Here is a 15,243-nt window from a genome sequence, read left to right as displayed (position 1 = left end):
AATATTTCAATTGAGGGGGAGGTGTTGCCTCCGAAACTTCTCTTAAACTTTTCTACTCTACATAAAAGAAGATAGTCGGGTTGATTAATGGTTCCTTACAAACTCAATGCATCACGCTAACTGTTTGCTTCTGCTGCGTGCCATTTTATACTTATTTCTGTGGGCACCATTCTGAGTCAGCACTTAATAATTCCACCTCTTTCTTCCAAGCTAGTCCGATCACGACTTGACATGAATTAGTTAATATTCGATTGGTTCATATAAACTACAATTAGTTAACATTCATCACAAACTCACCGAATCACGTTTTTCTCTTCCTCTACTCTTAACGACCTTTGATCGTATCCATTTCCTGAAAATTCCGTAAAAAAAACAGCTTCTGTCTTCAAGACAGAAGACACAAATGCTATAGGTGCCAATGCCTTTCGTGTTTGAGATCACCATTAAAAACATGGCTTGTAGTATGAATGGATACATACAATTTAAATTGTACATCCATTCATACCATAAAACATTAATCACCAATAAAGTTTTGTAATTAAACTCCCAAAGAGTTTGATTAATCAACTTTCTTCGTTATTTTAATTGGCTTTTGTACTTCAGGAAGGACAAAAGCCGATTACGTGAATGTTGTTTTATAGGTTTAGTTAACTTTTAGCGAAAACCTACTACAAGTACCAACACGCAAAATTTGCAGACTGGTGACATTTCTGGATCCTTGCTGAATCTTATCTTCGTATCACAAAGGAGGACTGAGACAAAGGAGAGAAGCTCCGACTCTTTGCGATCCACTGATTCATTGTCTAGGAGTTTCATGATTGGTGACGGTACTTTGAATCCTTCGCTTCACTAAGTCTTGAAATATCAGTGCTGATCTATTCTTATCATTGTTCTAATTAATGGAGGGGGGAAAAACAAGAGGACAGTCTTTAAGAAATGATAATTGAGGGAAGCTTGGCTGAGGGTTCAAAAATTAGAGGAAGGAAAAGTATGTTTAAAATACCTTTCCCAAGAGACTGAAACAAACATTTTCAAGTATACTTACCGGGGAACAGGAAGTGGGCCGAAGTTCTGAGGGGTGTAAATATCACTGAAAAGCTGCATGCCCAACACGGCAAAGATATACACAATGACTGCCAACACGATTGTCATGTTTCCTAAAGCTCCTACTGCACTAGCGATAATAGTCAATAGTAACCTCATAGTAGGCCAGGCCTGTGCTAACTTCATCACTCTAAGCTAGAGAACAACAAAATGTCTGAAAATCAACATTCTGCCTCTTCGAAATGAAATAATTTAACGAAGAGAGAACATTTTTAGTAGTAATCATTTGAATATCGCTACAATGTATATAGTCTATAACTGAAGAATTAAAATATTCTATATGTATTTGTTAATGCCACCAAAAGTACAGCATAAATGACATTCTGTTTGCGTTTGAGTTTTAGAAAATTCCAATAAGGAAGCGATATTTTGAAAGAATGATGACGAAGATACGTTCTTTATTTCGAGTAAGAAATACAAACTGGGGAAAGGATTTGATGTGGGCTCTAATTGGTTTTAGCGAGTTTATTATTAGGTTTTGAATGGGTTTCTGGGCCCATTAGTATGCTGCTAGTCTCAAGTAATATGGGATTTTTTTTTTGGAATCCAATACTTTTCACTGACTGATATAAATAAATAAATACGAAGGCAAGCACTACAATTTTTAACAAGACTATTTGGTTCCACAGCACTGTTACTTGTATAAATTCACTAAAAGGTACACACTACCGCTTATTGTGATACTGACATAGTGGTATTAACTGCCTCCATTAATACCTGTCAGAAACATCGTGCTGTTATTGATTTCTTGGGTGTGATGAGGTTAAGCAGCAGCGAAGAGTACGAGGACATGCTGCCAACTGCAGGCCATTTGATCGTTAGACCAAGCGAATCTTAGCCCAAGAGGACGTTTTTCCTTGCAACGATTGCTATGCAGTTCGGACGTTGGCAGGAACTGGTTGTATATAATCCAGACATTGGTCGAATGAGAGGGAAGTTGCGCTGATTGGAGTGTCTGTGTTCTACGAGCGTTATCCGCTTGATCCAACAACCACCTGTGTTGCAGTCGCTTATGGACATTTCCAGTAGACCAAGAATTCAATAACAACACGCCTCACTTACGTTCGTGGAGTGGCAATATTTGATGACACCAATATCGCATAAGAAGCACGAAGGATGCATCTTTTTGGAATCTAAATAACAATGCCATAGAATAAATATACTTTTGCAAAAAAAAGCTGTGAGGTATAACAGAACACAATATTTTTTGAGTAACCCTTGTAATATTACCATAAAATATGAATATCTTCAACCAATAAATGTAAGCTTCCATAGACGCTGGCTTACATTTATTGGTACGCTAATTTCACGAATAACGACTGTGCAATATAAGAAATAAATATGCTGTTTATACTCCGGGACGACCAAACGGTCAGAGGAGTTCACACAAGATAGACAGAATACAAGAAACAGCCCCGTATTTAGCAGTCACGGGCTTGAACCCCGGTCACTCAAGGCACGTGTACTTATGCACATGCGCGCTTGACCACTCGGCTACGGCGGCCGCCGCTTCCATGTAAGTGTATTGATGTCAAATGGCACCAGGGTTCCCCCCATCTCCGCGTTGCTTTCATTGTAGGTGTACCCGTTTGCTGGGAAGGCTAGAGATTTAAAACTGTGTGGATTTTTCCCCGCACTTTATGGCGAGAAAAAATTCCTACCAAAAAATAACTTTTAGGCTGAGGAAGCCCCATTGTAAATGGAAACACTCCTCTTGAATAAGAAGATAGTGTTGTGTATCGTTGTTCATCTGCCGTTTAGCCGCTGGACCTCTACTACTTTGTATTCATGTTCCGAGTCGAGAAGATTCCATGTTCTGCGGGAAGTAGGTGATAGCAGTGGCGAGCATAGATCGCAGGTCCTCGTAGCGGTCGCAGTCATAGATGAGATGTTGTCTTGTCTCCTCGCGGCCACAGAGGCAACGGGGACCCTCAGTGATTCGGAAGCTAGACAGTTTTGCATTAAATGGCCCATGTCCGGTGACCAGAAAGGTGACGTGGAGCCCCGGTTGGAACCAATTCGGGGGATTTTGGAAAGACTGTTTACGCTCCGGAGGAACTTCTTGGTGATTTCCCCTTTAGTGGACTCTGTTCACCGATCCTGCCATTCCTGTTAGAGGTGGTTGAGCAGTTTGGTTTTTTCAAGCTTCTTGTTGTTGACGAGATCCAACGTATAGTTCAGGATAGTACACGGTATTTCTTTTGCCATATTATATGTCAGGGTGCATCTAATGATTTCCAAGTCCAGCGGGAGGACTCCCGCCAGAACCAGGAGTGCGTGCGTGCTGACCGTCGAGACAGCTCGTGTGATTGTCAGAATTATTGACCGCTGGATACTGTCCAGGGTTCTTCTATTTACCACTGTGGTTACCTTTTTGTACCAAACTGGTGAAGCATATGTGATGACCGGGATGAAGGTAGATTTGTAGTAGAGGGATAGGCTTCGCTTGTTTAGCCCCCAGTCCCTCTTGGTCACTCTTGCGACCAATGCAGAATAGTTCCGTATCTTTTGTTTAATGTACTTTAGATGGGACTGGAAAGCCAAATGATGATTCCGAGATATTTGATTTCTGTAGCAAGTTTTATTGTGGTGTCTTGGATTTTCACTTGCGGTAGTCTGGCAAGGTAGAGTCTGCCCTTTAAGACTACTGAGCAGGTCTTATTTGGCGAAATCCGCAGGAAATGTATTGTAGCCCAGTTTTGCAAAATTCCTATCGCGTGGTTGGCTTTTTGTCGTTGTTGTTTGGGGTTTAATGGCGCAAGAAAAACTTCGACTATATGGCGCCTGTTCAAGTTTTGTTATTTCCTGTTATGCTGTTACTGATTTGACATATTAGTATGATTGGTTAGATTTATTAAACTGAGGTATGAAAATAACGAAACAGGCCTACATCAGAATTTTAATTCTGATGAAGGCTACCATATAGCCGAAAGCTCATATATTTCTGCTTTATCTGTACGCTCTGTGTTTAAGCTACAGTGAGGTATGAAAAGAGTTCACTGACGTTTGATTTTTTTCCCATAATGAGTTCAAAGTTTAATGGCTCATTTGAATGCGATTTGAAAGCTGATTGCCGGGAAATTTGGTATCGTAGACCTTACTATGATGATGTGCTTCACTGTTAGTGTGGTCAGACACTGAGTGCCTTGTGGAGGATCGTCTTTCATTAGGAGGTAAGAATGCGTTAATTGTCTGTGGCCGATGCGAAGCCGGGCGAAGATAACCACTTCGTGTCTGTTTGACTGAAAACTTGACTTCCAGGATTTCTGCTGTTGTTTGATTTGGTATAATTTATTGTTTGTTTGAGATTTCCAGATCTGCGTCCACATATTTTCAGAGGCTTTTCGATTGACGTGTTTAAAGTCATTGAGCGGTATTTTATGCAAGTGAGAATTTTCGTTAGAATGTTTTGCAGCATCATCCGCACGTTCATTGCCCAGTATTGCAGAATGTCCAGGAATCCAAGTGAATCTGACTCTGTTTTTTTTTCCTAAGATGTGATAAGAAGGAAAGAATTTTTCTTGCATACGGATGAGATGGATGATCTTCTGTCTGTAAAGCATATATTGCACTTAATGAGTCTGTGAAGATGATACTTTTTACGAGAGAAGTTTTGGCAATGTGATCTATTGCAAACGAGACTTATTGCAAACAATCCAGCACTAAAGATACTGCACTCTATTAGAAGAGACTATGAAATTATGCTGTTTGGCAATACGACTGCAGCATCAACGTGTGCATCCGTCTTGGATCCATCAGTGTATAGATGAAATTAGTCAGAGAATTGTGTTACATGAGAGGAATGTAGCTGTTTTATATGTTGATTTGGGATATTGTTCTGTTTCCATTTTATGAGGACCATGTCACAGCCAACTGAGCTGATTTCCCACGGTGCAAGGGATGTGGGGGTATCTTGGTAGATTTTATCCATACTCAAGTTCAATTGTGAGAGTATTTCTTTTAGTCGGATGCCTGCAGGTTTGCATGTGTTAGGTTTGTTCGCATATAAGGTTTCCCATTTCGGATTATATAGATATTGCTTGTTGGATGTCCAGGAAGGCTTTGAATTTTCGCAGCATAGTTCAGAAGAAGGACTTGCCTACAAAGATTGTGGGAGTTCATGGATCTCTGTGTATAGACTATACACAGGTGAGGTACGAAAGGCTCCGGAAACAACACGTAATGCACTGTGATGAATTGGATCTAACCAGTTCAACACACTTTTCCTAGCTGAGGAGTAAGTGGGAGCACCATAATCTAATCTAGATCTTATCATTGCACGATAAACGTGCAAAAGTGAATACCGATTAGCTTCCCATGTCATGGCTGATACAACTCGTAGAATGTTTAATTTCTTTAAGCACATTGTGCGTAGATATTTTATGTGTTCTAGGAAATTTAATTTTTGATCCATGATTAGTCCTAGTAGTCGGATACTTTGTTTGAGTGGGATTTGTTGATTGCTTATTCTTAGTTCTGGATCAGGATGCATCTTTCGTTTTCTGCAGAAATGTATTGCCACTCAGATTAGATATCCATTATAGATGGACCAGGACTCCATTTTGTTAACAGCACATTGAAGCTGCCTCTCGATTGTCCGCATATTCTGTGAGTGACATGATATTGTTAGGTCGTCGGCATATAGGTAGGTGTCTACTGTTGCTGGAATAACTTCTGTTATAGGGTTGATTTTGATAGCGAAAAGGGTTGCACTGAGGACTGAGCTTTGGGGGGGACCCCCTGTTCTTGATTGTATATTAGAGACAGAATATGATGGTAGCGAACTTGAAAAGTTCTTTTAGACATGCAATTCTGAAGGAACTTCGGTAGATGGCCTCGAAGTCCTAATTTGTGCAATTCAAGGATACCATATCTCCAGGTAGTATCGAACGCCTTTTCAATATCAAGGTGTTCGTTTCGAAGAAAGGCATTGCGTATATTTGATTCGGCTTTTGTCATTATGTCTATTGTTGATCTGTTTTTCCGAAAACCGTATTGGCTAGGACTAAGGAGGTCATGAAACCGTGTTAATCGATTATTCACCATTTTTTCTAAAGTTTTACCTAGACAGCTAGTGAGGGCAATGTGGCGATAATTATATAGGTTTGAATGGTCTTTACCAGGTTTTGGAAAGGCCAGTACAAACGAATGTCGCCAAGAGTCTGGATATGTATCCTCAAGGTATATCCTATTATATAACAGTAAGAGCATGCATAAAGAATTTTTATTGAGATGTTTAATCATTTGATAGTGGATTCCATCCGGACCTGCTGCACTTTGCTTAGATTTGGCTAGGGCTTTATGCAATTCATTTATAGTGAAGGGTTGGTTGTATGAAATCTCATGAGCTGCATGGAAATTAATTTTGTATTTTTCGATTTCAGCTTTATATGTTTGAAAGATTGGTCTGTATGATGTTGTTGCTGAAAATTCCTCAAATGTTTCTCCTATTAGATTTGCAATTTTTTCTGGTTCAGTTATGTCATGATCTTTCCAGCTTATGATCGGTTTAGGGACGGTTGAATATTTGCCTGATATTTGTCTAATTTTATTCCAGATAATTCTGGTGTCCATATTTATATTAATTTTGCTTGCAAAAGATATCCAGAACTCTTTCTGAGATTTCCAGCGTATATAACGTGCTTTTGCTCTGGCATTCTTATATTTTATGAGATTAGTGGTGGTGGGGAACTTTCTGAATTGATTCCAAGTCTTATTTTTTTCTTTCTTTGCTTCCAAGCATTCTTCATTCCACCACTGCTTGTAGTGTTTATGGAACTTGTTAGCTGTCTTTGGTATTGCAATATTTGCTGCAGAGATTATTTGATTTGTGACATAAGTAACAGCACTATTGATATCAGAATGTCTTATAGTTTTCTTATCTAAAGAAGCAGCACATTGGTATTTTTCCCAGTTTGCTTTGCAAAATTTCCATTTTGTACCTCTTACAGATTGTGGTACGTCATTTGCTAGTATGTGGCACACAACTGGATAATGATCACTGTTGTAGGGATCATCAGAAACAGACCAGTCGGGAAGAGGAAAGAGAGCTGGGGTACAGATGGTGAGATCAATTGCGGAGGTAATCCCTGTTGGTAAATGGACATGGGTGGGCATACCTGTGTTTAAGAGTGTTAAGTTCCTGCTGTCTAGAAGTTTTTCGATCATCTGTCCTCTTTTGTCTGTATGAGGTGATCCCTAAACGATATGATGCCCATTTAGGTCTCCCATCAAACAGAATAGAGATGATAATTGTTCAATTAAGTCCTCCAAATCTTGCAGTCAATACGTACGATTAGGTGAAAGGTAGAGAGAAACTATGGTCAATGTAATTCCGGTCACGATGCGTACCGCGACCTTCAAGTGGTGTTTGCAGCTGAATAAGCTTGGATGGAATATTAGAGTCGCCCAAAACGGCAACTCCTCCATGAGCTGTTGTGGTTTTACGATCTTGCCTATACATATTGTAGTACTTGATTGAAATACTTATTTGTGGAGTTAGGTTTGTTTCTTGTAAACAGACATTTGCAGGAGCATAGACGGAAATAAGATCTTTGATATCGTTTAGGTTACTTCGAATGCCACGACAATTCCACTGAAGAAGTGTACGCATTATTTGGGTTTAGAAACTGATTCAGGTGACTTACGATTGGTTGCCTGTTTGAATCGATCTGTTTTGATTTTTTTCTTTTTTAGGGAAGCTTGGTCGGCACCTACTGTCATCAGTTGCATAAAGTTCCAGGACTGGTTCATCTTCTTGCCCTTTTTCATTGATTTCCGTATTGTCAGTATTTTTTTCTTTTTTGTCTACCTCCCATATGGTAACTATCCAGCTGACCTTTGAATTTCTCCAAATTGTCACCCTCTACCACATGGGTGGTAGAGGCTGATAAACGGATAATATCGGGAGGCCGGCGATTCTATCAACTGTGCTACCCACGAGAATGGAGACCATAGCACGTGTAAATATCTCTTCACACGCCCCAGAAATAAAATCTAAATATCTGATCTAAATGGAGTCGAATACAAGCTGGTACGACAAAATTCAATAAAAATGTGGACTTTTAGATGTAGAAGTTTGTCTCATCCCATACCGATGTGCCTCCAGGGTACTTCAAATACATGTTTTTTACATTCACGTCCAGTCTACTTGTAAGTGTATTTTATTACACAAATAATATACATCCTTGGGACACTGGAGCAGAGTAAATCTGGTCTGTCTGGAAAAATGCGATGCGGAAGTGACGTCATCTACAACTTCGGCCAGAGGTGAATTAATGTAACTTGTATTGCTACAATCATACATTCTGCAGCTGCCATTTGATTGTAGCCATTCAAATGGCTACAATGGGTAATTAGGCTATTGGCTTGGATTTCGCTAACCTCTTCCAAGCCAAGGATTTTCACATAAAACCATCTACTACGCGTGCTCGACACACGCACCATTTTTTAATACATTTTGTGATTCTAATGAATTTTATTTATATCATATAACCAAATAATTCGTACTGATTTTGTACGAACATCCTATTCGTAGTTGTAGTCTTTTTACTGACTCCAACTGAACGGGATGTAAAACTTTAAAATAAAACAATACCATTACAGAAAGGCCTGAAACGGATAAAAGCACATTTTTTCCAAGGTTCTGCATGTTTAAAAACGTTGGTTATTTCAATAATAGTTTCCTTTTCGTCTTTATGAAGGCCACTAATACTAATAATATAAAACTAGAGATAAAAATAAAATTCAATTCATAAAAAAAAAAAATCTCTGCTCACCAGTCGGAATGTCCTGAGCACCGAAAGACCAGCAGCAGTCTCAAAGCTGAGGTCCATAACACTCACTGCTACAACCACCAGGTCAAAGATATTCCAACGACTATGAAAATAACCTTTGCCTAACGCTATTAACTTTATAATGGCTTCAAGGGCGAAGATGGATGTAAAGACCTAAAGAAAGAATTTCATATTACAGTTAAATCCAGGAAGTATCACACGGGCGGTAGAAACACATAATATTACTGAATTGAATTTTTTTTTTAAAAATGTTTCACTTTAGTATGATACACAATTACGATTATAATTAGGCCGCCGTAGGTCAGTGCGCGGGTGCATAAGTACACGTGCCTTGAGTGATCCGGGTTCAAGCCCGTGACTGCTGAATACGGTGCTGTTTCTTGTATTCTCTATACCTTGTGAACTCTTCTGACTGTGTGGTCGTCCCGGAGTATAAACAGAAAATTTATTTGTTTACTTTGAAAATTATGAATATATCCCTGGGGATAATGCCAAGACTCCCTCTGAACGTGCGAATGTCTTTGGGATCGATAGGTAGACCTATGTTCCGATGACTGAGTTGGAAAGAGAGAAAAGCTTTTCACAGAGACGTCTACGTTTATGCCTGTTTCTAGAAAGAGGTGGGAAGGTGGTGGAATTCCAGGATTTACCGGTCTCAGTTGCCTTAGACAATAGCACACGGGTCCTGCGTCCCATGTGGACACTTTTCCGTGAACTAAGTCTTTTTCAGTCATTATTACTTGAAGTTTTGCTATTGCATCCCCCATAAGATATTTCGTATACTGGGAATTTTGATACAAACTGAGAAGGAAGGGATGGGAGAAATAGAACGGGTTGTATGTTAATCCTTTTGCAAAAAAAGGAACTCTTTGGACTTTTGACTTGCTAGCAATTCTGGGACATCTGATCGTTGACCGCCAGTATATGAAGTGTTGTGATGTTGATGGGGGTTTTACTTTGCTGATAAAGAGAGTTTTCTTTTGGAGATGGCTGTTCTCTATTCTGCCAGTATTTTGAAAACGATCCCACTCAATATTGTAAGTTCTTTCTGGAAAGCAAGGCCCCTGCATGTCTGGAAGGACATGCAGTGTTTCTTGCATGGTTGGGCATATCTGCTAGAATTTTTCCTCATCTGCGGTCTTACGAAATACTTCAGCAAATAGAGAAGGCGTTCCTCTTGATTAAAATATCCATGAGGGGAAGGTCACTTTCTATTGTAACCTCATGATTCCGTGTTAGGTGCATCAACAACTTAGGTCATATTACGCCGTATATTTGTATATGTCTGTAACATTACGCGTTTTCGTTGGTCGATTTGCTGTTTACTGGACGAAAAACCGAATTGGGGGAGGAGAGAAACATGTTACTCTCGTCTGAGACCGACAAACTTGGCTACCTTGTGAAAAGAGACCCATAAAAATTCCTCGTGTCATTGACGTGATTCGAACTCGGGTTTCTACCCGGTGATTATACTAACTGTGCTACGCACGAGAGCGGTTGTTGGTGGAACTTAAGTGATCCTTACCGTGACCCCAAATAGTGCGCTCATTGTTTGGGTTTTGTATTGTAACGACCATTTAGGTTTCCAAGCTGCCTATAAACACAGCCAATGGGAAGGGGCAGGAGATTGCCCATGCTTTATCCCGATTTTTGTATGTATATTTGCTTTTTAAATGAGAAAAACAAAAATCTGACAAGTCCATCAAGTCAGAGATGTCATCTACGTTGAAAGGTGCAGATAATCCAAATAGTATGAGCGGTTCAATTGGAAACGCTGAATCCACTTTTGATAAAATTAGACAGATCTCGATTTATAGGAAGTTAATGAGATCCTCCTGACTGTTTTTGAGGGTCCCTAGGAAGTGCAAATGTGATAGAATACTAACCATCAGGAAACTTTTTTCTAGGGCGATTTTTTTGCCACTGATAATTCTTCTAGAATAGATTGAAAGGCCTTCCTTGTGTATTCGCATTTTGATAGTATAAAATGTGAGAGACATCAGAAATGGTGGTACTAAATTTGCAGCGAGTACATTAATCAGTTTTGTTTTGACTCTGTAACATTGCCAGTTTCCCTTTAAATTTTTTTGTCTGGCTCATTTAGTTTGGTCCCTGTATATCCTCTTATAAATTTTGGAATCCGAGGGGTTTTCCAGCTTGTTCATTTAATTTATCGGCAACTCGATGGTAAAGATGGCAACTCTAAAAACCGACGCTACTATGTTTTACAAACTACTCGTGCCATACAGCACAGGTGACATGACAAGAACTTATAGAAGGTTAATTGTTAACATGAAAATATGCTTACCAAGTTTCCAAGTCGTAATGCTCTTTCTATTTCGTGTGACATGAGATGATGTTCTAAGGCTAAAAATGCCGTATTCATGACTATGCAGATAGTAATACCAAGATCAAACAGAGGATCCTTCACCGCTTTTCTGAGGAGATTTCGGAAATGCCGAGTAGTATTCAACAGAATGACCCCACAAGAATAACAGGCACTGAAACACCGACCTGCAAATTTAATGAAATTAAAGCCTGTCAATTTAATCACGATTTATAAAATATAAATCAACTTTTAAACTTTGCAAACCACTTTACAAAAAGTTTGTAAACTTATATGATTCTAACAGTCTTAGGATTAAAAAATAACACAAATTTTTGTAATAAAAAACTGGATACGGTATTCAAAAATAGGAAAATAAAAGAACAAAAATATAGGGAATAAGAGCATAATATATAAGCTAAATGAATGCCTAAAAAAATTCATCCAACAGGCAGATACTTTTTTTTAATCAAACAATATTGTATTGCACTAATTGGTATTAAAATTTAAAAACGGCAGGAAATAAGGACATGTTTCAAATATTGGAAATATAATAAATACATGATAAAGCTCTGTAAATTGAAATACAGCAATAAATAACTATAATAAATATTGAAATACAATAATTAACGATAAAACCAGATACAAGTATTTGTTCAAATCTAAATCATCATAATTTCATAAAATATAATTCTTAAATGATTAATTCGCATTTTAATACGAATTAAGCGAGATGTTTAATTGACCAACATACTTTTAGAGACGCCTTAAGGTACACCTTTATGTCCACTTCAGTTAGACCTGACATAGCCGAGTAGTTAATTAAAATACAGCAGTATACGCATTTGAGTTGATCGTAGTTTGATTTTACGTGACTGGTACATTACGTCACAACTAGTTATTTAACAAGATAATATTCTTTTCAAATAACTGGTTGTAAAATGCTCTGTACCTATTGGCCGTGTTGGAGTATAAATATAACTTTTTTCTTAATATCACATACTTCTGTTGGTTCTGATTTAGAATGCGATGATTTTCTTCTTTCAGTTAACTTATCTGGAAATTAAGTCTCAAGCGCCAATAACTTACGAGTTATTGGAGCTTGATTCTTTTCTAAACGGCGGAAGTGCTGCATCAGACAAGTTACAGGGCCTCAGAAGAGGATGCTATTTTATACGTATTTCAATTGATTTTTAAGACTGCTGTAGCTGAGTAGTCAAACAACGGTACAGCACCACACACGTGTCTGAACTGTCAGTGCTCTAGCTAATGTGACTGCTAAATACGATGATATTCTTGTATTCTCTTTATCAGATAAACTCTTCTAACCCTATGTGGCCCTCCTGGAGTGTAAAGAGAATTTTATTTTTTTACTTTGTTAATTGTGTTTAAATGAGTTTCCTTCACATACGCCACTAACATACCTCACACTGCACATATTCAAATAATTACTTATAATTTTGTTTTGGTAAATTTCTAGTAAGTTTGATTTATCTGCCATCTTGAAACAAAATAGTCGTTACAAATTATAAGCATCTTGAACACGACCCATTTTTAATAAAGATTGATACAAATTGCCCAACTCTCCACCGTCACAATAAAATCATTTATTATTCAGCAATACGTTACAGCACTTGTACCGGGGCCTTGATCACTCGCAAACTCTCTATTTTGAATTCGTATGTTTATAATTCAATCAAAATTAAATTTATAGTACATAGGGGAATCTTTATGTCCAGCGGGAGGTGATGGTGAGTATAATTATAGCTCATTCTTTCCTAATAAGTAGGCAGAAAAAAAAAAACCCTACAGCTTCTTGTTTCCATTCATTTTCTAGATCAACTGGATTCATTTCCGTGTAATATCGTTTACAGTAGTAAGACTAATGTTACGTAAGTAACGTTAGTCTTACTACTGTCCAACCAATTTGGTGTTTATATTCTTCCATTTATCTGATATTTTTCCTCTTGAAGTAAAACTATCAGCATTATATAGGTCAAGCATTTGCTCTTTCTCCTGCAGATTTAATTCTACTGTTCTCTCTCTCTCTCTCTCTGAAGCAATTTAGCTCTTAATTCCTAAACTTCCCTATATTAAGAGGTCAGATGCATTTCACCGAATCCTTCCAAAGCTTCGCCCTCTGAACTTAAGCTTGGACGAGTCAAGTCCTAATACAGTAAATCTCCTGCAGCAGGAATTCTTTCCCTAGCGCCGACTGTACAGCAGCTGTTATCGTACCATTGAACTGAAAACGGTGAACCAGAACAGGTTTTACCAATCCTAGTGTAATAAGAAGAGAACACTTATTTTGATAAATATCCTTTAATGGGCAGTAGAAACACAGCTACATGTTTTGTTCTTCTCCACACGATTTTCGAACAAGCCAATCCGTGGTCTTTAGCATCCATCGAGTACCCTCGCTCTGCGTGGGTACCCCACGCAGTAACGAACCTGGTGGTGTGATAATTTTGCCACTGATGGGCAGGAAACTTTTTTGGAGCTTTTTTGGAGCTTTTTTAATTTGTATTTGACTATAATGGTTTTTAGCCGCCACCGAACACGATGACAACATACAAAAACATCGCAATGATTTGAACATGGGAAGTGGGGAAATTGACTTTGAGTAGATGATTGATCGGATTAAAGAAGATGAATTAATCGATTGAATTAGTTCACCAAATTCTATCAATTCATTTCTGTAGTTAAACTTAATAATTTAATTTTGGTTTATACTCCTTTATTATTAACGAGTTGAAAGACGATATTTTACAATGAAACAGTACTTTTATTTTTTCTGATCCCACTAGTAGGAACAAGGTGAATTCCGGAGTTCTGAGTAATACACTTTTATTCTCTTTTCATCACTTTATACTTTTCGGATTCTACCTAAGCTATTATGAAAGCCGATGGTTGTAAAGTATTCCTTCTGCTTTTCTTTCTTTTTTATTCCGCCTTATGTAAATCTGCTTTGTGGCTGTCAGACCTGCAATGTGACAGAATTCATGATGAATGCAAATTTATGTTCTGGTTCCTTCCCACTCTTGTACACCACCCTCCAAAAATTATCTGGACAACCCTGTTTTCATAGTCTACTACTGGATCTTCACGGATAAACAAGCGACTCAGGCCAGTATATAAAGAAGGAATATGAGTTACATGATTTAGTTGCTCTCAGCAAATGATAATACAAAGAAAGGCTGTTAAACCACATGCAAATGTTAAGAACGTTTATTAGGGTTACAAGAGAACCAGCAAAACACAGGCACTTAACAAGACTACGTTTAGTAACGCAAATGAATAACGTCATCAAGCCAGGATAGTCCAGGGAGGGGTGTGACCAACACAAAAGCGACTGGGAGAGGCCCCGAAACCTTGTTCACTTCAATAAAATCAGTTCCCCTTAGCTCTGCAGAGCGCCTCATAGGGATAGTGTGCTTAGCGTTCTTCACCAATCTAGTTTCCCATCTTCGTTGTGTATCTTTTTTTATATGCAGTCTCCAGACTGGAATACAATATTCCAAGTGTGGTCGCACCATCGTCTGCCATTTTGCAGATATATTTGTAGTTGGTCCAAATCCTTTTCTACCAGCATAGCCTAATTATGATCATTACCCACCCTTCTAACCTTCAGGTGTTAGGCAAACCCTGAACAGCTTCTACTGTATTAGTTCAACAGTATTATTGAGGAAGATAAGACACAGCAGAGAAGCACGAGTATTGATCATCCCTGACAGACCAATTTGCTACTCCAGTCCACTCTAAACAATACCTATTTATGACCTTCTTGTCTCCTATCCTTCAGTCGCCCTTTAATTCCTAACAGATCATCGTCATTCTTGCAAACTGCCCTAATTTATACAATGATCTCTCATGGGAAACTGTATCAAAAGCCTTACAGTATAATATCAAAGTTGCGAACACGAAAATAACTATTCTCACTTCGCCCCAGTTCCCCTTTAGGCAAAGGCAGTTACTTAATAAGAAATTTCTTCAGATACGACGGTTTTTTATGCAAAC

General features: G+C 38.4%; 1 protein-coding gene across 1 annotated transcript in view; it reads right to left on the bottom strand.

Moving 5' to 3' along the window:
• NaCP60E (Na channel protein 60E) overlaps positions 1-15,243 on the bottom strand; it is a 115,437-nt gene that overhangs the window by 51,428 nt on the left and 48,766 nt on the right. Inside the window, exons 12-14 of the mRNA XM_090371729.1 lie at positions 11,209-11,414; positions 8,883-9,053; positions 1,046-1,239 (exon numbers count right to left, since the gene is read on the bottom strand). Of these exons, the coding sequence (XP_090227855.1) occupies positions 1,046-1,239; positions 8,883-9,053; positions 11,209-11,414 (571 nt within the window). The remainder of the gene's footprint in view (positions 1-1,045; positions 1,240-8,882; positions 9,054-11,208; positions 11,415-15,243) is intronic.

This window comes from Mastigoproctus giganteus, chromosome 4 (genome assembly GCF_048544385.1).
Source record: "Mastigoproctus giganteus isolate SK-2022 chromosome 4, ASM4854438v1, whole genome shotgun sequence".
Lineage (NCBI taxonomy): Eukaryota > Metazoa > Arthropoda > Arachnida > Uropygi > Thelyphonidae > Mastigoproctus > Mastigoproctus giganteus.
The sequence above is the reverse complement of the archived record's forward strand: the minus strand, read 5'-3'. Positions and strand labels throughout refer to the sequence as shown.